This window comes from Ruditapes philippinarum, unplaced genomic scaffold, assembly GCF_026571515.1.
Source record: "Ruditapes philippinarum isolate M1 unplaced genomic scaffold, ASM2657151v2 ctg2047_1_1_1_1, whole genome shotgun sequence".
NCBI lineage: Eukaryota > Metazoa > Mollusca > Bivalvia > Venerida > Veneridae > Ruditapes > Ruditapes philippinarum.
In genome coordinates, this window is record NW_026858498.1 from 42,429 (window position 1) to 68,349 (window position 25,921).

Genomic DNA, 25,921 nt, shown 5'->3' on the forward strand with positions numbered 1-25,921 from the left:
TTTTGACATTTTTAAGGCCCCTGTGACCTTGACCTTTAAACCAGTGACCCCCAAAATTAATAGGGATTAAATTTTCTACTCGTCATGACCAATCACTATGTGAAATATGAAGACTTTGTGAACATTACTTTTTAAGAAAAACAGCGGAAAGCCATTTTGTACATTTAAGGCTTTTGGTGACCCTTGACCTTTTTGAAACCTAGTGAACCCAAAATTCAATAGGGATCATCTACTAGTCATGACCAATCACTGTGTGAAATATGAAAGACTTTGTGATACATACTTTTAAGATAATCAGCGGAAACCTTTTGACATTTAAAGGCCCTTGTGACCTTGCCCAAATTGACCCAAATCAAAAAGGGGTCATCTTCCTAGTTTTATGCCAATCACTGTGTTGAAATATGAAGACTTTTGTGATAATACTTTTTTAAGATAATCAGCGGAAACCATTTGACATTTAAGGGCTTTTGTGACCTTGACCATTGACTCTAGTGACCCCAAAATCAATAAGGATCATCTTACTAGTTATGACCAATCACTATGTGAAATATGAAGACTTTGTGATAAATACTTTTCAAGATAATCAGCGGAAACCATGTGGTCTACCGACGGACCGACAGACAGACAGACAGACAGACCGACATTAGCAAAACAATATACCCCCTCTTCTTCGAAGGGGGGCATAAAAATACTACATAGATAGTACACACAATAAAAAGGTTTTCAATAGTTTCAGAGAATGGCAGTTTCAAAATTAAAATTAAAAATAATTTGGTGAAATAGGATCCGAACCTACCAGTCTACGTCTACATTCTTCATGTGAAAACTCTTTACCAACTGCGCTAAGAGGGATTTTCAATTTACACCATTTTAACAATTGGATATTTACATTCATATCGATTTACAAGTAGATCGTAACGTTTACTGCGGAATATACCGACTACTGTACAGGGTCAAATGCAAAAGTGCCAGGTCAATGTTGTTGGACAATATATGTACATTATTCATGTGTGTTAAATAACAGAGTAATTCTATGTTACAACTTCTTTGGGAATCAACCATATCATAATGGAATCAATATAATTTTACTGTTGATAAATTTTATAAAATTATTTCATAAGATATATAGACTTATACCCATTGAGCAGGTTGATTATTATTACAAATTATCCACCCCAGGTTGCAAACTTGTTATCAGTTAATTTTATTACCCCTCACTTTTTTCGTAATGCTAATTTCCCATAGGCCTCTCGGAGTTATTATACCCCCTTCGAAGAAGAGGGGGTATATTGTTTTGCTAATGTCGGTCTGTCTGTCTGTATGTCGGTCCGTCGGTAGACCACATGGTTTCCGCTGATTATCTTAAAAAGTATTTATCACAAAGTCTTCATATTTCACATAGTGATTGGTCATAACTAGTAGATGATCCCTATTGATTTTGGGGTCACTAGGTCAAAGTTCGATGTCACAGGGGTCTTAAATGTCAAAATGGTTTCTGCTGATTATCTTGAAAAGTTTTGATTATAAAGTCGTCATATTTCATATAATGATTGGTCACAACTAGTAGATGAACCCTATTGATTTTGGGGTCACTAGGTCAAAGGTCAAGGTCACAGGGGTCTTAAATGTCAAAATGGTTTCTGCTGATTATCTTGAAAAGTTTTGATTATAAAGTCGTCATATTTCATATAATGATTGGTCACAACTAGTAGATGACCCCTATTGATTTTTGGGTCATTAGGTCAAAGGTCAAGGTCACAGGAGCCTTAAATGTCAGAATGGTTTCCACTGATTATCTTGAAAAGAATTCATCACAAAGTCTTCATATTTCACATAGTGATTGATCATAACAAGAAGATGACCTCTATTGATTTTGGGGTCACTAGGTCTAAGGTCAAGGTCACAGGGGCATTAAATGTCAAAATGGTTTCTGCTGATTATCTTGAAAAGTATTTAACTTTAAAGCACCTGTGCCCTGGTGTGCTTTTCGTGTATAGAATATCTTTTTGTTGAATAGTCAAAAAGTGAACATCCGTTTTCAACGGAAGTACTTGCAATGTAAATAATTAAATGTGTCAAACTGGAACATGCAGACGATTTAAGCATGCAACAAAGGATAACAATTTTAATCAGTGAGACCTTACTGATATGGTGGACAGACATAGGATATGATCGTTATTTTGTCAAAAACTATGCTTAGAATATTCTGGAAACAGAAGCATCAGATTTCACAGATCATAACCACAGCCACAGGGGAATCTGTCATTATTTTATTAAATCTATATAGACCTATTGATGTTTATGATTTGTAGATATTATCACTTGCATAAAGAATAAAAGAAAAAGAGAACTTCTCAAGTAGAAGTCTACCAGTAGGCCTAAAGTACACTTAAAACTTAAAAGGTAAGGACAGTTTAGTTATTGTTACTCTTGGTTTATTTTTGTTACAGTTAGATTTAGTTGATAATTTCAGATCATCGCAGTATTTTTGTTCGGGGTAATAAAATAAATAACACATGGGTTTGTGAGTAACATTAAAAATATCATCCCTCGGCTACACCTCGGGTAACAGTATTTTCCTTGGGATGATATTTTACGCCTCGGGTAACAGTATTTTCCTCGGGATGATATTTTTACTGTTACCCATAAACCCATGTGTTATTTATATAGTTTTAAAGGTATATACCTCAAACTTCAAATACTTATTCCTTATCATCAATTTCATTTCATGTGACAATGTTCATAACTCTTGAAGCAATATTTACAGATTTATCTTTCTTTGAACTTAGGATTTTCTTTAAGAAATATAACTTCTTTACTTTTTAAGGTATCTACTTCAAACTTCAAATATATATTTCTTATCATTACACACATGTTGTGTGACAAGGTTCATAACTCTAGCATGACTATTTCTAAAATTATTCCCCTTGATCTTGGAATTTATGTTAACAATGTTATTTTTTTACTATAACTTAATACATAATTATATTTAATTGATTTTTCTTTCATAGTTTTGTCCTCCTTACTGCGTCAAGTATTTTATTAGTCGATTTTCGCTGTCTCCTGTGACAGTTCTTGTTGAGTTCAAGCAGTTATGTTCAATCAGGCTAATCACTTTGGGTTCGGTAAAAGAAGGAACTTTTTTTATCCTGCATTTGTCAGATAATTTGTTTTTATTACATTGTTATAGACAGGTAGTTATATTAACATATATATTAATATATGATACCTGTTATAGAGGAATGCATCTTTAATTGCAGTTTACCTGACATTTCCCTATGGTACACAAATTATTGATTGTAAACATTGATTAAAATGTAATAGAATTACTATTATACTGTCTGACACCAATAGCTTTACTCCCAGCTAATTTGTTAGTAATACAGTTACAGCTTTGGAAATAAGTGAAACAGGTTGACTTAAGGCCTCAACAGACAGTAGGATTTAGCTGTACAGCACTAATTAGAGATAAAATGTACAATTTTCAAAGCTATATAACACTTGCATATAGAGGGTAATTCTACACTGTAAGAATCATCTGAGGTTTCCCCTAAAAAGGACCACTTAACATCCTTTACATACTTTTACTCACTAAATACTTTTTTCGCCATGAGTAATGATTGAAAAACCTCCATTTAAAAAAATATATATATATATATATTTTTAATGTGAAGCCTGACCAAGACTCAAACCTAGGACCCTCGGAATACCGTACTGCGGCTCTGCTGACTAAGCTATCTGGTCGCCTACAAACTACCTCCCCTAATTAGAGAACAATTCAATACCGTGACATAATCATTTTCGGGATAATTTGGGATTCGAACATAACACAACTTTGGGTCTCCTGAAGAGTTTTTCAACATCATTTTTACCTCATCTTACTACTATGTTTACCTTTTAGCCCTAATTGTTCTGGAATTTCATTCATTACACCCATTATCAGGAGATAATTTGGTTATCTGTTACTTGTCATTGTGGGAGGTCTATAAAAATCGGTAGGACAAGATTTTCAAAATAGAACATGTCCTATCCCTTACATCTTGACATAAGGTTTCCGAAATCAAGAAATAGTACCCTTCACACATTAAGATTTGTCTGTACATCTTAGTTTTAATTGGTGTTGTACTTCAAAATCCTACCGTCTGTTGAGGCCTTTATCTTTTGTGCAGCGGAAGCTATAATGGTAAAGGTTATAGTTTGTACCTACGGATCAGCTGTCAGCTGGGAAAAACCCACATTTGCCGAGTTCCAGATAAAATCTATTTGTATAAATATATATGATACTCTGTGCATGATTATCTCACAAAATATAACCATTATCATCAGTATTACACATGGTTTAAGGGTTGCTATTTATGGCCCTTGACTTATTTATATGCTAATTAAAAAAGAGGTTTTGACCTTTTAATTATTAAGCTAAAGAAAGAATTTTCTTGTTATGCTAAAGAAGAGTACTGTTACAGATTTTGACTTTATCTTTATACTTTATACATGTACTTTACACTAAGCCTGCGGCAGTCTGGCCACAAAATATGCAACACCGTGAGTCTACACTGTTTGCTATTCAGTCAGTACATATTTTAAAATTTTCCCTAAAAATGATGAATGGTTTTGTTCAGAAAAAGAGATGGACAAGTCCATTTAAGATATTTAGGGGATATTAACACATTACAGCTTCATAAATAAGGTTGTTTTACATGAATACTTATGATTTGGTATAAACAACTGTCGCTGCTACAAGGAAGTTTTTTAACATAGGTAATATTCAAGCTTAGACAACATTTACATACTTTTTTTTAACTTTTTTTGGTTTTTTGAATATAAGCTCCCTTCATTTAAAGAAATTGAAGGTTTTTCCGCCCAATTGATTTAGGCAAGCTAAAGACACAATGCAAGATCGATTAGCTTAATAATTTGTCTATTTTGAATAAAAGTCAAGCTTTTATTATCATGATATAATTGTGTTGTTGTTGTTGTCAGAGGCCTCATTGTTGCCATGCAAAAACTTTAATGTAGCCCATTATTCAAAGATTTCGAAAACAATCAAACTTGGAATTCTCAATACTTTTTATGACAATGTGCACTAATGTTAGACAAGACTGAAGAGGCATAATCTGTAAGTAATGTTTTTGGAGTTATGCCCCTTTTTAGTTTAAAATCATTACGGATGAGCATTAAAACTGCATGTGGTGCTCTAATGTTTTTAAGCTTGATATCACTTGAAAATAGTAACTTTATTTCCTGAATATTATTAGTACCACTAGGAAATCAGAAATTAAATAGTTGAGCCATGTCACGACAAAACCAACGTAGTGCGTTTGCGACCAGCATGGATCCAGACCAGCCTGCGCATCCGCGCAGTCTGATCAGGATCCATGCTGTTCGATCTCAGTTTCTCTACTTGTAATAGAGTTGGTAAACGAACAGCATGGATCCTGATCAGGCTGCCCGGAGGCGCAGGCTGGTCTGAATCCAGGCTGGTCGCAAACGCATTTTGTTGGTTTTGTCATGTTGTGGCTCAGATATTTATTCATTGTTTGTTAAGTATAACTGCTGTTATAATTTCTGGTATTCAAGTTGTTAGTGATTTTAATCATTTAGTATTATGATTGGATTAATTAAAAAAAAGTAAAGTCTTACTCAATTATTGTAAAGGTCAAAATGTCAGTTTTACGGCCTGACTGATGAAAGAAAGCTATATGCATTATTTCAGGAAACCACAAACTTCTTCACATAACAGAATAAAATATATCTGCCTGTATATGATTTAACTGACAGTTTTGAGTTGCAAATGATTTGAATTCTGTGACCAAAATATGGCTCAGGAATCATGGGACCAATCCTTGTTCAGAAAATTTAGAGACTTGTGATAAATTAGAAATATACAATGAATAGATATTTCATTAAATAATCTTATTGAAAAGTTAAAGTGGATATAGCTGTAATGAATTGGGGTCTCTTTCTTTTTTTTCATATCTATAATTAAATTGAAAAGGGCAACCTTAACCTGCTGGAAGCAAACATGATTAGCCCTTTTCAATCAATATAGGGCCAGGCTTTATATTGTCTACTGACCAAGTTCAAATTTTCATTGATAATGGACAGTTCAAAAATGAAGACTGGAAAAGTTCATTTAAGAAATTCAGCAAGATCTCTATAGCTTTGTTCCCCGGAAATTAATATTGGTCTTATATAAAGTTATTATAGATACAGTCGACTCTCGTTATCTCGAAGTCATCGGGACCGACCAAAAAATATCGAGATAACGAAATGTCGAGATAAACATATTAGGGTTGGAATACGGCAGAAACTGATTTTACAAAAGACATGTGCATACCTTATGTCAAATAAACTATGATTTCCACTGTCTTGTTTTCATAGGCCTAGTCAATATTTAACAAAGTAACAATAGCGGATGTTTACCAGCGAAAAACTTGTGTTGTGATAAACACATATAGTGAGGTTTTACTCAGTAATACATCGATATGGTGAAAAACAATGTTTTCAGGGGTGGTTGATCCGGATATCCTCCCTGGTTATTTATCTAGTCTTTCTCGAGATTGTTCAACCACTGATTGATTTGGTGGGGATGTTTTAAAACAATTTTGCAACGATTGTGTTTCTAAACTTTCACTATTTCATTTACATTTAAAGTCATAATGAATTCATACATTGTTCGAATATTAATAAAGAACGTGAAATTCACTCATTTTGGACGTAAGTCAATCAACTCGCTTAATAGATTAACTTTTATAAAAACAGCTTAACTTGTTACAAACATAATCATCATTATGACACGCGCAATTGAGCAATTATCGTCTAGTTCGTGTTTTTCACACGTCTTAAGGGAACAGATGAAAGAAAACTATTAGTCGAGATAAACAAAGGATAATAGTGTGAAAATAACTGTTGGGGCTGAAATTTTACATCGAGATACTAAAAATATCGAAATAAAAATATCGAGATTAACAAATATTTCCAATATAGATAAAGAAGGAAGAAAATCGGGACTTTCAAAATTTCATCGAAATAACGAAATATCGAGAAAAGCGATGTCGAGATAACGATAGTTGACTGTAGTTGCTCGTTTGACCTTCAAATGTTTGACCTTTAAACGTTTGACCTTTAAAGTTTCGCTTCAAACATTTGACCATCATAGGTTTGACCTTCAAATATTTTTTATGTCCTCTGTCTTTGTAGAGTGGGTTTAGGTCACTTAAGCTGAAAATTGAATTTCTCTTCTTTCTCATGTCTCTGAGTTACTTTTTCAGTTAGTAATGCCTCTTTTGTTACAGTTGAGCTCTGAGAATAGTTATCCATGCTGTCTTATGAACAGCACTAGTTTACATAGTAATGTCATGTTTTAGCTAAAGAAAAATATAGGCATAACTTAAATTTTTAGCTCGACTATACGAAATATATGGAGAGCTGTCCTACTTGCCCCGGAGTCGGCGTCCGCGTCCAGATTTCAGATTAAAGTGTTGGTGCAGTAAAATATTTTTCACTATAACTTTGTCATTTCTTAAGGTATCAACTTCAAACTTCAAATATATGTTCCTTATCATCAACCACATCTTATGTGACAAGGTTCATAACTCTAGCACCAATTTTCAGATTTATCTCCCCTTGAACTTAGAATTTTCCTCAAAAAATACTATTTTTTACTGTTACTTCTTTATTTGTTAAGGGATCAACCTCATACTTCAAATATATGTACCTTATCATCATCCCCATCTTATGTGACAAGGTTCATAACTCTAGCACCAATATTTTCAGATTTATCTCCCCTTGAACTTAGAATTTTCCTCAAAAAATACTTTTTTTCCTGTTACTTCTTTATTTGTTAAGGGATCAACCTCATACTTCAAATATATGTACCTTATCATCATCCCCATCTTATGTGACAAGGTTCATAACTCTAGCACCCATATTTTCAGATTTATCCCCCTTGAACTTAGAATTTTCCTCAAAAAATACTATTTTTTACTGTTACTTCTTTATTTGTTAAGGGATCAACCTCATACTTCAAATACCGTATTGTTTCCATTTATCGCCCCCGGGGCATTGCAAAAACGGAAACGGAGGGCGTTAATTAGAAGCACATTTGCATAAAATGAAAATTAATTTTATGTTAAAAAATATCTAAAAATCTCCCAACTATTTTCGTCCTATAAACCCCTTGTTCACGTGCATAAATAAGCAGCACAAAATTATTGTAGACAATACAGTAGTCCGCTGACCCAGATAAACTTTGTCAAGTATTGATTTTTCCTGCTCTGGCGGAAATTATGACATAACAGCATCAGTTTACCTGTGTTGATTTTGATTTTATGATTTAATCAATACACAATGGAAGGTTGCACTTCTAAGAAAACGTACACGAATGCATTCAAACTGGAAGTTGAATGTTACTTGGAAGTTACAACAGTTAGTTTTTTTTCTGTTTATTTTTTAAATACACTTCGCGGATATTAAAATTTTCAAGACAGGTAAGAATTGTTTTTCATTTTTCACCCAGGGGGCGCTAATTAGAAGGGGGGCTATAAATAGAAACAATACGGTATATGTACGTTATCATCATCCCCATCTTATGTGACAAGGTTCATAACTCTAGGACCAATATTTTCAGATTTATCTCCCCTTGAACTTAGAATTTTCCTTAAAAAATATTATTTTTTACTATAACTTTTTAGCTCACCTGAGCATGCTCAGGGTGAGCTTTTAGGATCGAAGATTGTCCATTCACATTTAGTTGTTTACACTCTAGCGGTCGCATTTTTGCCTCAATCATCATCAAACTTGGTCAGGATGCTTATCTAGTTGATAGCTCGGATGAGTTCGAACATGGGTCATCTCGGATGAAAAACTAGGTCACAAGAGCTAAAAATAGAAAAACCTTGTTAACACTAGCGGTCACATTTTTGCATCAATCATCATCAAACTTGGTCAGGATGCTTGTCTAGGTGATAGCTCAGATGAGTTTGAACATGGGTCATCTCGGATGAAAAACTAGGTCAACGGAGCTAAAAATAGAAAAACCTTGTTAACACTTCAGCGGTCACATTTTTGCCTCAATCATCATCAAACTTGGTCAGGATGCTTATCTAGTTGATAGCTCATATGAATTTGAACATGGGTCATCTCGGATGAAAAACTAGGTCACAATAGCTAAAAATAGAAAAACCTTGTTAACACTCTACAGGTCACAATTTTGCCTTAATCATCATCAAACTTGGTCAGGATGTTTGTCTAGGTGATAGCTTGGATGAGTTCCAACATGGGTCATCTCGAATGAAAAAGTAGGTCACCGGAGCTTAAAATAGAAAAACCTTGTTAACACTCTAGCGGTCACATTTTTGCGTCAATCATCATCAAACTTGGTCAAGATGTTTGTCTAGGTGATAGCTTGGATGAGTTTGAACATGGGTCATCCTGGATGAAAAACTAGGTCACCGGAGCTAAAAATAGTAAAACCTTATTAATACTCTAGCGGTCACATTTTTGCCTCAATCATCATCAAACTTGGTCAGGATGCTTGTCTAGTTGATAGCTCGGATGAGTTCGAACATGGGTCATCTCGAATGAAAAAGTAGGTCACCAGAGCTAAAAATAGAAAAACCTTGTTAGCACTCTAGCGGTCACATTTTTGCCTCAATCATCATCAAACTTGGTCAGGATGCTTGTCTAGGTGATAGCTTGAATGAGTTCGAACATGGGTCGTCTCAGATGAAAAACTAGGTCACAGGAGCTAAAAATAGAAAAATCTTGTTAACACTCTAGCGGTCACATTTTTGACACAAGTGTCATCAAACTTGATCAGAATGCTTGTCTAGGTACTTGCTCGGATGAGTTCGAACATGGATCAACTTGGATGAAAAACTAGGTCACAAGAGCTAAAAATTGAAAAACCTTGTTAACACTCTAGTGGTCACAATTTTGACTTAATTGTCATCAAACTTGGTCAGGAAACTTGTCTAGGTCATTGCTGGGATTAAATTGAACATGGGTCATCTCGGTTGAAAAAACTAGGCCACAGGAGCTAAAAATAGAAAAATCTTGTTAACACTTTAGTGGCTACTGTTGTGATCCAAATATTCGGTAAATTGGTCTGAAAGTTGTTAGTTTTGATGATTTCTAAGTCAAGTTCGAACATGGGTCACCTTGGATGAAAAACTAGGTCACACTGCCCAAATATGGAAAAACCTTGTTAACATTCTAGTGGTCACATTTTCGACTCAATTATCATCAAACTTGGTCAGGATGCTTGTCTAGGTAATTGCTCGGATGAGTTCGAAATCGCATGTGAAACAAGGTCACCAGAGCTAAAAATAGAAAAACCTTGTTAACACTTTAGTGGCTTCTGTTTTGATCTTAATATCCTGGAAGTTGATCTGAAAGTTTTTTTTTGATGATTTCTAGGTCAAGTTTGAATATCGGTCACCTGGGTAAAAAACTAGGTCACACTGCTCAAATATGGATAATCCTTGTTAACACTGTAGTGGTCACATTTTTGACTCACCTGTCATGAGACTTGGTCAGAATGCTTGTCTAGGTAATTGTTTGGATGAGTTTGATGGGTCAGGTGAGCGATCTAGGGCCATCATGGCCCTCTTGTTTAGATTAAAAGGTATCTACCTCAAACTTCAAATACTTATTCCTTTTTATGTGACAATGTTCATAACTCTTGAAGCAATATTTACAGATTTATCTCTCTTTGAACTTAGGATTTTCTTTAAGAAATATTATAACTTCTTTACTTTTTAAGGTATCTACTTCAAACTTCAAATATATATTTCTTATCATTACACACATGTTGTGTGATAAGGTTCATAACTCTAGTGTGACTATTTCTAGAATTATTCCCTTTGATCTTGGAATTAATGGTAACAAATGTTTTTTTACTATAACTTAATACATAATTGATTTTTCTTCCATAGTTTTGTCCTCCTTACTGCGTCCAGTATTTTATTAGTCGAGCTTCCCCGTCTCCTGTGACAGCTCTTGTTGTTTCTGAACTTGCCAATACTAATTTGATCTTTCCATAGATCATTTGTTTTTATGTATCAAAGTATATGATGTTAATTTCAATAGACATACTCTGGAATTTAGAATATGTTATATTTTTGGTTTTCCATGCTGAAGGTGGGGGAGGATGGGAAGGGTAAAAACAAACTTTAACAGTTTCACATTTGAAAAAAAAGTGAAACATGTTAAAAATTGATTGTGAATTGTAGTGCACTGTGAAGCTATAACAGTAAAAGTTTATTTGTATCAGGCTTTAAAAAAAACAACCCGCACTTGCCAAGCTATTGGTGAATAATGATAGACAATTCTTAAATGTAGTGATAAATTACTGTTTGTAAACAGATGTTTAGTGCCTTTTTATAGTTATTTTTTTTGGAATTATGTTATACATGACTATATCTTAAAAAGTGTGTTGCTGTTGTTGTTTTTGTTTTTATTTGATATTATGTAAAATGCAAAATGTATTTTTTAAAATTTATTGAAGAAATGATCTGCAGGTTTTTGTTAAATACTGCTATGAAGTTTGAATAAAATGAATGCTATATTTAACAAATAAAACATGGCCTTGAGGGCAATATGCAAGTTTACGGACTGGTTGGTCAGACTGAGGAAGGTATATGGCCCGAAGCGCAGCTGAGGGTCATATACCTTCTGAGGTCTGACCAACCAGTCCGTAAACTTGCATTTTGCCCGAAAGGCCATGTTTTATTTGTTATATTATACCGAATCTAAATTTTTCATCCATTTTGTTGCTGTCATTTTTACTATAATTTGCTTTCAAATAAAAAGTTATTTGTTCAGTGTGTGAAATATATCAAACCCTAGTCGAATTTTTTATCATTATTTTCAAGCGATACAGCAAAAAAAAATCATGCTTTTCTTTTGTTACTCAAGTTTTGTTAATCAAATTAAACAGGCAAAAAAAACCCCGAACTTTCAGATTTTCACAAACTGTATAAATGAAATTTATAATCAATTTAAAGACAAATCATGACTTTTGGTCAACATGTAATAAATTTATCTGAAGCAAAACAATAAATTTAGTAAAAAGACTCATTTAACAACAAGATAAAATAGTATACCTCATTTGCATGCGCCCTTCTATATTTAATATGACGTCATTCGGTCCATATAAGAATTATGGACCGCCCTCGGTCTGTATGCGGTTTATGGACCGGATGACGTCATATTAAATAAAGAAGGGCGTATGCAAATGAGGTATAATATTGCTTGGTAATTTATTTCTTTACAAGTTAATGAAGTAAAATTATATGAAGATTCTGATTTGATTAAAATCAGCTATAAATAATGCTCTGCTTTTAGATCTGACCATGACCATAAATTACAAAATAATTTCCGGTGGGTGAGCTTTCACACAGCCAATCATTGGCAAGCTTTCATAATTTTGAAAGTGCTGTGGTTTCTAATTTTAACCCTGAGTCTAAACCAATGCTGAGCAGGTAATTTTCATGATTTCGAGAACAAACATGGTATTGTCCATTATATAGCCGACAGGTAAACGGGCAAAAAAATCATTGCCATTAAAATTTAACTCTATTATTTCAAGTTAATTTGTTAAAATTTACTTCAAACATTTTTATTCAAACAAAAATCAACAATTTGCTTAAATTCCATGGATAAAAACTTCCTCTAATGTCTATGTAAAAAGAGGCTTGATCGCATGGCTAAAAATAGCTTTATCGGGAAATCCTATTATAAAAAAAGGCGAAACATCACATAAAAAAAATAAGTAGATCTGAACTTAAGTCAGATTGATGAAGATTTTCTCTGAAATTATAAACTTAACAGTTATCTATATTAAAGTTCAGTGCTTGGTAACCCTGAAATTCAAACAAAAGTCTTCAACAGCATCCTTGAGATGAGGATTCACTTTTGGTTTTTAAACTTTAATTTCAAGGTCATGACCTTCTGAAATTCAATTCTCTTTTATTTTGTAATAAACTTTATAATGACAGAGTTATGGCCCTTGAATTGTTATGCTAATGACAGTTATTACTTTTAACTGTTATGCTTTAGAATATTTATGGCCTTTGACTTGTTATGCTAAAGAAAGAGTTATGTCCCTTTACTTATTATGCTTAAAATGAGTTTTTAAGCTTATGAAAGAGTTTAGCTGCAAAAGAAGAGTTATAGATTTTGACTTGTTATGTGATCAAAGAGTTATGACCTTTAATTTGTTATGTGAAAGAAAGAGATATGGCCTTTAATTTGTTATGCTAAAAATTAGTTGTGGCCTTTGATTTGTTATGCTAAAGAAAGAGTTATGACCTTTGACTTGATATGCTAAAGAAGAGTTTATGCCCTTAAACTATTAAGCTAAAGAAAACATATGACATTTCAATTATTATGCTAAAGAATGTCCCTCGACTTGCTATGTTAAAGAGTTATGACCCTAGATTTACTATGCTAAAATAAAAGTTATTACCTTTGATATGTTATGCTTTAGAAAGAGTTATGACCTTGATTTGTTAATTTGTTATGCTAAAAGTGAGTTAAGGCCTTTTTTACTTGTTATTCGAGAAAAAGAACTATAGCCATAGACTCTTTATGCAAAAGAATAATAGGTAATGGCCCTTGAATTATCATGCATGAGAAAGAGTTATGGCTTTTGAAATTATTATGCAAAAAAGGTTCATTTCTGAATATTATCAGTTTACTTGTGATCATTATCAGTTTCATTGTGAATATTATCAGTTTCATTTGTGAATATTATCAGTATATTTGTAAATATTATCAGTACATTTGTGAATATTATCAGTTTGATTTGTGATAATATCTCAAATTATTTTTTATTATTATTATTATTATGATGGTTATTATGATTATTATTGTTGTTATTATTATTATTATCATCATTATTATGATGATGAAGATGATGATGATTATTATTATTATTAGCTCACCTGTCACAAAGTGACTGGGTGAGCTTTTGTGATCGCTTTTCGTCTGTCGTCCGTCCGTCCGTAAACTTTTGCTTTAAATGACATCTCCTCATAAACCACTAAGCCAATTTCATCCATACTTCACAGGAATGTTCCTTTGGTGGTCACCTTTAAAAATTGTTCAAAGAATTTAATTCCATGCAGAACTCTGGTTGCCATGGCAACCGAAAGAAAAATTTTTAAATATCTTCTTTTAAACAACCCTAAGAGCTAGAGCTTAGATATTTGGCATGAAACATCTTCTAGTGAGTGTCTACCAAGTTTGTTCAAATAAAATTGGCCCCGCCCCAGGGGGTCATTGATTTTTCCCTATATGCATATAGTAAAAACTTTAAAAATCTTCTTTTAAAGAACCCAAAGAGCTAGAGCTTAGATATTTGGCATGAAACATCTTCTAGTGAGTGTCTACCAAGTTTGTTCAAATAAAAGCCCTGGGGTCAAAATTGGCCCCGCCCCAGGGGGTCATTGATTTTCCCTATATGCATATAGTAAAAACTTAAAAAATCTTCTTTTAAAGAACCCAAAGAGCTAGAGCAAAGATATTTGGCATGAAACATCTTCTAGTGAGTGTCTACCAAGTTTGTTCAAATAAAAGCCCTGGGGTCAAAATTGGCCCCGCCCCAGGGGGTCATTGATTTTCCCTATATGCATATAGTAAAAACTTAAAAATCTTCTTTTAAAGAACTCAAAGAGCTAGAGCTAAGATATTTGGCATGAAACATCTTCTAGTGAGTGTCTACCAAGTTTGTTCAAATAAAAGCCCCGGGGTCAAAATTAGCCCCGCCCCGGGGGTCATTGATTTTCCTTATATGTGTATAGCAAAAACTTAAAAATCTTTGAAAAAACCCAAATAGCTAGAGTTTAGGTATTTAGCATGAAACATCTTTTATTAAATATCTACAAAGTTTGTTCAAATAAAAGCCCTGGGGTCAAAACTGGCCCTGCCCCAGGGGTGTCATTGTTTTTAACTATATGTGTATAGTAAAAACTTAAAAAATCTTCTTTTAAAAAACCCAATGAGCTAGAACTTAGATGTTTAGCATGAAACATCTTATGTGTGTCTACCAAGTCTGTTCAAATAAACAAATAAATTAAGCCCTTGGGTTAAGGGGGGGGCTATATACAGGTGAGCGACCTCAGGGCCATCATGGCCCTCTTGTTATTTTTATTATTATTATAATTATTAATATTATTATTATTATTATGTAATTAGATTAGTGAAAAAAGAACCATGTAGCTTTAATTAAGTAATTGGGTAGCTTAATTGCAAGTAGGAACTGAAATTAGTTATGTATTATGAGATTCGAAATGTAAGGAAAAAAAATATGAAAGGAATGGTACTACATGTACATTAGTTAGAGTTTATTTCAGAATACATCCCAGCAGTATACCCCACACTGGTGGCAGTATCAGTGTTTGGACACCTCACCCCACCCTGTCCCTGGACCCCTATTACAACCCTGAAAAAAATAATACAACACTTTAAGGGTTACTATAAGATACCAAATACAAAACAACCCATAAGAATTATTATAAAAAAAAAAAATCACTATCAAAATTATGGTAATAGATCCACCTGTCTATTGCCACAATTTTGATTGTGGAATTTTTTTTTTTATATAATTTTATTGGTGATTTTGTATTTGGTATCTTGAAGTAAGCCTAATAGAGTGTTGAATTATTTTTTTTCAGGGTTGTAATAGTTGTAATAGGGGTCCAGGGGCAGGGTGGGGTGGAATGTCCAAACACTGATATTGCCACATACCTGTGGTATGCCCATGCATGCACATTACGTATAAAAAAATGATCATATAATATAGTCAAATAGTCAATGTCAAAACTTTATATTAAGTTACACAACAATTTTTTGGCAATAAGAAAATGTTAACTATGAATTCCAACATTTAATGACACAAAAAATCAACATGTCTCCAGTTAGCATGATATAAGATAAGTATTTTTAAGTTTTACTTTACATTGATGGAGCAAACTTGCTTGATACGACTCATTGATTGATTGATTGATATTTAATCATTGTTTTTTAAATACTAGTAATTGAATTTGTTTTAAATTGAAATAATATTTGTATATTTATGTACTGATTAAATACTAAATTTGTAGAATTCGTTTAATAAAACAATTATATGTTCACCAGAGGCTCACATGATATGATTTTATTTAATTTTTTTTATATCTTATTTCAATGAAGAGAAAACTTAAAAAAACTAGAACTGCCACTATCATGGCGTGAATACCCCCGCATACCACTTTGTCAGAATCAACAGTGGCCATTTAGAGCTCAAGGACAACCTCCCTGCCAAATCTGAGGTTACTAAGCCAGTGCATTGCTAAGTTATGTATTCTTCATGCTTCAAATGTGAAAATGTCAAAATCAATACATTGCGGACAGGACATTCTTTAGCAATTGAGAAGAAAAGCTTCTTTTTTTTGTCAAGGTCCCTGTGACCTTGACCTTTGACCCAGTGACCTCAAAATCAATAGGGGACACCTTATCGTCATGATCAACATCCATGCCAAATATGAAGACTGTGGGTCAAAGGAATCTTAAGTTAATGGGTGGACAAACTTTTTGAAGTCAAAGTCCCTATGACCTTGACCTTAGATCCAGTGACCTCAAAAACAATAGGGGTCATCTACTAATCATGACCAGTCTCCATGCCAAATATGAAGACTGTGGGTCAAAGGAATCTTAAGTTATAGGGCGGACAAGCTTTTTGAAGTCAAGGCCCCTGTGATCTTGACCTTTGACCTGGTGACCTCAAAGTCAATAGGGGTCATCTACTAATCATGACTAACCTCCATGCCAAATATGAAGACTATGGGTCAAAGGAATCTTAAGTTATTGGGCGGACAAGCTTTTTGAAGTCAAGGCCCCTGTGACCTTGACCTTTGACCTGGTGACCTCAAAATCAATAGGGGTCATCTACTTATCATGACTAGCCTCCATGCCAAATATGAAGACTGTGGGTCAAAGGAATCTTAAGTTATTGGGCGGACAAGCTTTTTGAAGTCAAGGCCCCTGTTACCTTGACCTTTGACCTGGTGACCTCAAAATCAATAGGGGTCATCTACTAATCATGATTAATCTCCATGCCAAATATGAAGACTGTGGGTCAAAGGAATCTTAAGTTATTGGGCGGACAAGCTTTTTGAAGTCAAGGCCCCTGTGACCTTGACCTTTGACCTGGTGACCTCAAAATCAATAGGGGTCAGCTACTAATCATGACTAACCTCCATGCCAAATATGACAACTGTAGGTCAAAGGAATCTTAAGTTATTGGTCGGACAAGCTTTTTGAAGTCAAGGCCCCTGTGACCTTGACCTTTGACCTGGTGACCTCAAAATCAATAGGGGTCATCTACTAATCATGACTAACCTCCATGCCAAATATGAAGACTGTAGGTCAAAGGAATCTTAAGTTATTGGGTGGACAAGCTTTTTGAAGTCAAGGCCCCTGTGACCTTGACCTTTGACCTAGTGACCTCAAAATCAATAGGGGTCATCTACTAATCATGACTAACCTCCATGCCAAATATGAAGACTAAGGGTCAAAGGAATCTTAAGTTATTGGGCGGACAAGAAAAAAACCGACGGACGGACAGCCGGACGGACGGACAAGCTGATTCCAGTATACCCCCCTTACAACTTTGTTGTGCGGGGGTATAAAAATACTTAAATTAGTATCATTACAATCATGTTTTAAGTAAAATTTATTATATCATGTTTGTTTGTGTATGTTAACAGAAGTCCAAGGAGTACACCAGTTATACAAGACGAGGGCACAGATGCGGAGACACGTAGACAGATTGCGAGAGAGTCGGACAAAATACGACGTGAGATGGAACGTGAACGTAGAGCAAAGTCAATGTCGCCAGGACGTGAACGCTCTCCAACACGCACATATCTTACCCTCACACAGTCACCAAAGGTTTGTTTGTGTGAAAACTTATGTTTTTCTTGCATATCAGAGTAGTGTTTCCATTAGTTTTACCTATGCTGGAAATTTCATCTTAAGCATGGGGTGTGTGCTAGATCAGAGTCGCGTGTTGTACAATAGCATGCTTAGGATAACATAATAATGAAGTTGTAATTTCATACCCTAGTGTAAATAGTTACTCAGGTGTAATGACATAAATTTACATGCTAAATTGTTTAATTAAGGTAAAGAGTTTAAAATATAATAGAATTTGGTAGAATACGCAAGAAAAAATATCTGACATATGTTTGCCATTACCTCATTTCCGCCAAATGGACTGGTCCCCATGTGATGGATATTTCAATTGGAATGCAACATATGACAGATATCATTATTTATTAATATAGTAAATGGTGTTAAGTTATCCGATATTTTTTTGCAAAATTTAGAATCTCATCTTTTTGTTTTTTAATTATTTCAGAAGCAAAGAGTTCTCCATAAGTATTATTTATGTATATCATTCTTATTGTTGGGGCGTGCATGGCAATTGGCAGAGTGGTTTAGGTCTTTGACTTCAAACCACTTGCCCCTCACCGCTGTGGGTTCGCATCCCGACAGGGACTTTGGATTCTCAGGAAGCTATCCAGCTAGCTTACGGAACTTCGGTGGTTCTACTCAGGTGCCCATTTGTCGAAAATAATGAACGGAAGGGCATCTGAGGTCTTCCTCCACCAGTAATTCTGGAATGTCGCCATATGACTTATACTGTGTTGATGCGACATAAAACCTAATCAAACAAACAAGCAAATTCATATTGTTATAAAAGAGGTAAAGCAGTTGTTTTTTTTAAAGCTAAAACTACTGTATTAAGAGGGGGAAAAATAAACAAAGTGGATTCTTTTAAAAAATTTCTAAAAAGATTTTAAATATTAGGACAGGGAAAAGCAGAATGCATAAGTTTTCCATATATTTTCATTATTAATATGAATTCATGTTTAAAAGGACACTATCTTTTCCTCTAGACTTTATATGACAAAGGGGACAGACCAAACATAAATGGTGGTGTTGGTGGTGGTAAAAGTCTGTCAGATGAAGAAAAGGTAAATTGTTTTTCTTATCTAGTAGAGCCTTGTGTTCAGCTGTCTTTCTTTTACCTAAGCATAAAGGTCATAGTTGTTTTGCTTGCAAGCTTTTTAAATCTGTAATTTTCATTTATCGTAGTAGGAATCTGCTTGAAATTCAACATTATTCACAAGTCATGCGGATCTTTACTATATTTCTATTCCCAAGAAAAACTATTCTGCAATGAATCTTTACTGAATTAAAATCTTTACTGAATTTTGAAATTTTTATAAGCAAGTCCCGGCCCTCTCAACAACAGCTCATGGTATTCACTGAAGATTCAACATTTGTCCTAAGGGCCATAATTGTAGGTCACTAACAAGTACACAGACATTCACATAAAGTTTTATAGACAAATACCAAGTTTTGACCTTACCCATTACCCTACTAGGACCAAATGTTGTTATCCTTTGTCACCACTTTATAGCCAAGTCAGCCTGCACATATCCGCCAGTCTAACCAGGGTCTATACTGTTGGTAGCTTAGTTTTTGTATTTTGATATTGAAATCCCTTAACCTTTGTATGGACAGTGTTCTAAATTCAGCACGAGCCTAGTACGTAACCAAGAATTGTGATTTTTTTGTTAAATTTAAAATATAAGCAGACTGTAAACATATGACATAGACGGGTAATTATGGCAGCTGTCATATATACAAAGAATTAACCCTTTGACCTGCTGTTTTTGTATAATGGATTAGCCCAGCTTTGAATTCGGAACAGTACATTCAATGTTTAAGGGTGTTCAATGTAAACTAAAAATGTACTAAAAATTGTCACCAAACAATATATATAAAGCCTGGTCAGGCTGCCCTGATGTACAGGCCAGCCTTGATCAAAGGCAATTTTTTTCCTGTTCTTGCAGAATAAGAGTTAATAGATATTACTGTTCTTTATTGAATTTTCATTCCATTAATGAGTATTAAGTTAAGGTGCACTAGTTTAAAATAACAAACTTCATTGAATGACAATACTGATTTCCATAGCAACCTATTGTAATTACTTTTATCTTGTTGAAAGGAATATTGAATTCTGTAATGGTAAGTTGCTTCAACTTAGTTCAACAAAATGAATGAATGATCAGCTGTAGTACTGCCAAGTTTGCTCAATATTTAAAGAAAGGAAAATTGACATGACATTATGTAAATGAATGCAGTCACAATTATCTAAATTATCTTAAACATGAAATTATGCAAATAAATGCAGTCACAATTATCTAAAACATGACATTATGTAAGTGAATGTAGTCACAATTATCTTAAATATGACATTATGTAAATGAATGCAGTCACAATTATCTAAAACATGACATTATGTAAATGAATGCAGTCAGAATTTTCTAAAACATTACATTATGTAAATGAATGCAGTCAGAATTATCTAAAACATGACATTATGTAAGTGAATGTAGTCAGAATTATCTAAAACATGACATTATGTAAGTGAATGTAGTCACAATTATCTTAAATATGACATTATGTAAATGAATGCAGTCACAATTATCTAAAACATGACATTATGTACGTGAATGCAGTCACAATCATGTCAGATATAACTTCAAGTAAAATATTCCATATGGTAAACGGACAAAAGCCCTCCGGACAAAAGCCCTCCCGTCAAAAAATGACAAGGCGGACAAAAGCCCTGCCATGAAAATGACAAGGCGGACAAGAGCCCTCCCGTGAAAATGACAGGGCGGACAAAAGCCCTCCCATTAAAATGACTGGGCGGACAAAAGCCCTCACGTGAAATTGACAAGGCGGACAAAAGCCCTCCCGTAACAAAAATAAATATGTATGTTGAATACCTGTGTTTTTTCAATGCACTCGACATTTAATTGAAATTATTACATAATTATATATTTGTTGCTGTTTTCAATTGGCCTAAGTATTTATATGAGCTAGAGCCACCTTTTAATCTGAATATACCTTCCAGAAATGTTTAACATGGTAACTTTTTACACAAATGCCGTTAAAAACAAAGTAAATTTTAACAGTAATTGACTCATGACAAGGCACATTATATATGTCTTTAACTTTCAAGTTAGATCATTTTAACTTCTTTTCATCATTTATTCTCTATTAATCTTAACTTTACATTATCATTCATATCTTCGTGAGGAGCAATCGTTCATATCTTCGTGATTGAATATGCACTAACAGAGTTTAGCACTAATTATTCAGATGCCAGTCAGGAATGCGCTGAAGCTCATGCAAACACGCTTACGCCAATGGAAAACAAAAATATCCATGATTACAAATTTAATATGTTGAGTGCATTGAAATGAAAATATTAACTATTCAACTTACATATATGTATTTGCTGCGGGATGGCTTTTGTCCGCCCTATTATTTTCACAGGAGGGCTTTTGTCCGCCAAGTCATTTTTACAGGGGGAGGGCTTATGTCCACCCTGTTATTTTTACGGGAGGGCTTTTGTCCACCTTGTCACTTTTTGACGGGAGGGCTTTTGACAGGGAGGGCTTTTGTCCTACACTTAATTCATATATCAGCTGATGAAATCGAGTAAATAAAAACAGTCACAATTTTGCAGACATTATCAAATCCGATAGCAATTTATATTGTACTCTCCCCCAAAACATTTTTTCATTGTATGTCTTGGAATTGGGACATTGAAATGCATACTCAAGGTGCAAAGAACTTTGAGCATATTGTTCGATAATTTTGCACTGTTCTCATCTAGAATGCTCACACAAAATAAAGTTAATTGGGATAATTATGTTGAAGAATATCTGTGAGAGATGTTATTCACCTGACATCATAAAGTTAATTGACTTTATATCTGACATCATATGACACATTATAATTTGTTTTTACATCATACATATATCCTTTATTTCAAATCTTAGTCTATGTTTAATTTAGTGCTATTTATTCTCAATAAGATTAAAATTGCATTGATAAAATTTTCCAAAATGCTCAACAATGTTCCACAACATGTTCAACAATATTCCACCATGTTCTAAAATGCTCCATCATGTTCAACAATATTCCACCATGCTCCACAATGCTCCACCATGTTCCACAATGCTTAAGACTGTTCCACAATGCTCATCAATGTTCCACAATGCTAAACAAGGTTCGATAAGGCTATGAAAGGCCTAATAATGAGTTGTGTAAACAATCAATGTTCTTATTATAATTATACTCATCCCTTGAGTTTTTAATGTCTTTTTCTTTCTTACGCATTTTTGACAATAAATTAAAATTTTTGAGATGTTTATTACTAACATATATTACATGTACATCAATTCATGAAATATGTATAATTAATGTAATTAACATTTCCTATATGTCTGCTTAAAATTTTAATGATGAACTGAAATGAAATGATTAATATTTTGTGTGAAGCAGACAAACTTTATGAAACTGCATTTTCTGTTGAACTTGGTTAAAATGTTTGACACATGCATGACTGAACATTACAAAATATTCAATAATAAAGTTGTCAATTATAAAAAATTGAATTTATTATATACGCTTTTTCCATATTTTCACTGTAAAGATATATTTTTAACTGCAGTGAAACATAATTTCTGTATTTTCACTTGCGTCTTGCCAGACTACTTTCTTCTTAATTCAGCCAATACTTAAACTTAAGAAAAATCTATATAATAAACAGAAAATTCAAGTTGTTTTTTTAGATACAGGTCTGGATTTATTTTCATCATGTGTTATGGCAATTATCATGTTTTACTTATGGCTACTGCCACTCTTGAAATATTATTTTCATACCACTCGATGAAAATAAATCCTGTATTTATAGAAAAACTTAAATATCCTCTATATACAATGTATTTACAATTGTTTCAGGAAAGGTCAGCTGAGTTGAAAGCCACACAGAGTGCCCTTGAAGTGACACAGAGTGCCCTCGTTGAGGCCCGGAAAAATTTAAAGGAGGTGCAAGCCCAGTTTGAGGATGTCAGGTATAGTTGAACTTTGTTTGTTTGAAAAGGTTTTACATCATACCGACACAGTTTAGGTCATAATTGGTGACTTTCCAGCTTAACTGGTGAAGGAAAACCTCAGGTTCCCTTCGGCATGAATGGACACCCTGAGTAGAACCAACAACATTTTGTAAGCTAGCTGGATAGCTTCCTCACATGAAAAAATCCAAAGTCCCAGTCAGGATTTAAACCCAAAGAGGTAAGGGGCAAGTGGTAGTTAAACTTTGAGCCAAAAGTTTCTTCTACATAAAAAGTATATAAATTTGTGTTACTATTTTGAGAGTAAACATTTTGTGTTTGACTATGAAAAGATAGGAGGAAAATAAGGTTCTGACCTCAGTCTAGGCATTGACACTTGGTCCAGGAGTCACATAATGACCTTTACTATGTTGATTGGACGTTAAACCTAATCCAACACAAAGATTGGGAATAACTGCAGCTCACTTTAATGTAAGACCCATAACCATAACATGATATTTTGATTGTATTAAACACCTTGTGGAATTCCTGGTTCAGGTTTTACATGCTAAGTCTACTCCAAAACCACTAAAGGTATTCATTTTTAACATGACGCATGTTGTTTAAGTCATTATTATCACCCATACTTATAGTAAGCCTATGGAAAATGCTGAATTATTTCCCTTTGGTAACTTAAAAGCTTTCTTTGTTTAAAAGAAAGCACTGAAAAATGATGCCCCTTTGACAGCTTAGGTTCATAGTCCAAACCTGTCCAATCTAATATTATTAATATAGGAAAAGCCAGGTGTTCCATAAAACTTGCATACCTAGAGCTCATCGGGAGCTTGACTTTTTAGCTCACCTGTTACTAAGTGACATGGTGAGCTTTTGTGATCACTTTTCGTCCGGTGTCCATCCGTAGTCCGTCTGTCCGTAAACTTTTACTCCACAGGAATGTTCCTTAGGTAGTCAGTTTTAAAAATGTTCAAAGAATTTATTTCCAAGTAGAACTCTGGTTGCCATGGCAACCAAAAGTAAAAACTTAAAATATCTTCTATCAGAAAACTGTAAGAGCTAAAGCTTAAATATTTGGCATGAAACATCACCCTGAGGTTGAAATTGGCCCCGCCCCGGGGGTCATTGATTTTCCTTATTTGTAAAAAGATAAAAAACTTTTAAAAAAAACTCTTTTAAAAACACCAAAGAGCTAGAGCTAAGATATTTAGCATGAAACATCTTCTAATGGGTGTCTACCACGTTTGTTCAAATAAAAGCCCTGGGGTAAAAATTGGCCCAGCCCCATGGGTCATTGATTTTCCTTATTTGTATATAGTAAAAAATTAAAAAATCTTCTTTTAAAAACCCCAAAGAGCTAGAGCTAAGATATTTAGCATAAACATCTTCTAATGGGTGTCTTCCAAGTTTGTTCAAATAAGGGCCCTTGGGTTAATATTGGCCCTGCCCCAGGGGTCATTGATTTTCCGTATATGTGTATACTAAAAACTTACAAAATCTTCTTATTAAAAACCCAATGGGCGATAGTTTAGAGACTAAGCATGAAATATCATATAGTGAGTGTCTACCAAGTTTGTTCAAATAAAAGCCCTGGGGTCAAAATTGGCCCCTCTGAGGGGGGTGGAGTGTCATTGTTTTTCAATATATGTATATAGTAAAAACTTTAAAGCTCTTCTTTTATAAACCCCAAAGAGCTAGAGCTAAGATATTTATTATGAAACATCATCTAATGGGTGTCTACCAAGTTTGTTCAAATAAAATCCCCTGGTTTAAAATTGACCTTGGCCCAGGGGCCTATATACAGGTGAGCGATTTCAAGGCCATTATGGCCCTCTTGTTTGTATTGTATATTAATTTTTTGTGGTTTCTTATTAATAATATTGATAGTAAGTATCTAATTTACAACTTTTATATCACAAGTGAGACCCAGCAAAACTTTTCATTATAAATGAGCATGCGTTTATTTTAGTTTGGTTTAAGTTGTATTCATAAACACTGAAAGTCTGAGATTTGAAAAGCTGAAAATTCTTTATACCTTGCAGACATGTATATAATTGTAGATGTTGTACAATAAAATAATGTTAAGTTGATTTTCAATAAAACCATACTAAAGATTATTTTTAGCTCACCAAAACCGAAGGTTCAGGGTGAGCTATTAGTATCAAAAGGGGATGCTCCGGCGTCCGGCGTCATGTGTCAACAATCGTCTTTTTCTCTGAAACTGCTGGGCAGATTTACTTCAAATTTGAGTCTGTAGCATCCTTGTGACAGTTACACTTGAATTTGCTCATGTCATTTCAATTGGTCCCTTTTAGGGGTCAACAGAGCTAAAAATATAAAAACCTTTAAATATCTTCTACTTCAGAACTAATTGATGGATGATCACCAAACTTTGTCTGTAGCATTCTTGGGCAGTCTTTTACCAAGTTTCCTCATATTAATTTGATTGGCCCCTTTTAGGGGTCTCTAGAGCTACAAACATGGGTGTAAGGATGGGCTAAATGTTACCATTACACTATAGGCGCGTCAATGATTTAGATGAAATTTTTGCACTTCAAAAGTCTTTATTTTGGGTATGACTGATAATAGAATATTATATTTGTGCTGGTTCATTATTGAGTTTAATGAACTTGTTGAATAAAACAATACTTTGCTTACCAGAGGCTCACTGAATATAATTTTATTCAATTTTTTCAACAAATTCAGTATTTATTATTTATATTCCCTGTTTCTTCAACAGAACGCAGGTGATGTTATCTGAATATAAGAAAGAGAACTCCTCCAAACAACTTGCCCGTATATCAAATGATCTACAGAGGAAACAGGCCGAGGCTCAGAACCTCGACACGCAAACAAAGAGCAGAATGGAGGAGCTTAAACAGTTTGATGCCATAGGTTTCACCAAAGATGAGGTCAGTAATTTATATAACACAGCC

At 34.0% G+C, this 25,921-nt stretch overlaps 1 protein-coding gene across 2 annotated transcripts in view; it reads left to right on the plus strand.

Annotated features, from left to right (window-relative positions):
* The first annotated feature begins 2,063 nt into the window (after positions 1-2,063).
* LOC132753355 (tropomyosin-like) overlaps positions 2,064-25,921 on the plus strand; it is a 46,349-nt gene continuing 22,491 nt past the window's right edge. Inside the window, exons 1-5 of one of the 2 annotated variants that reach the window (XM_060743813.1) lie at positions 2,064-2,403; positions 17,754-17,937; positions 18,948-19,025; positions 22,879-22,991; positions 25,726-25,897. In XM_060743813.1, the coding sequence (XP_060599796.1) occupies positions 17,848-17,937; positions 18,948-19,025; positions 22,879-22,991; positions 25,726-25,897 (453 nt within the window). In that variant the 5' untranslated portion in view covers positions 2,064-2,403; positions 17,754-17,847. The remainder of the gene's footprint in view (positions 2,404-17,753; positions 17,938-18,947; positions 19,026-22,878; positions 22,992-25,725; positions 25,898-25,921) is intronic. The other variant, XM_060743814.1, reaches the window with a different exon arrangement.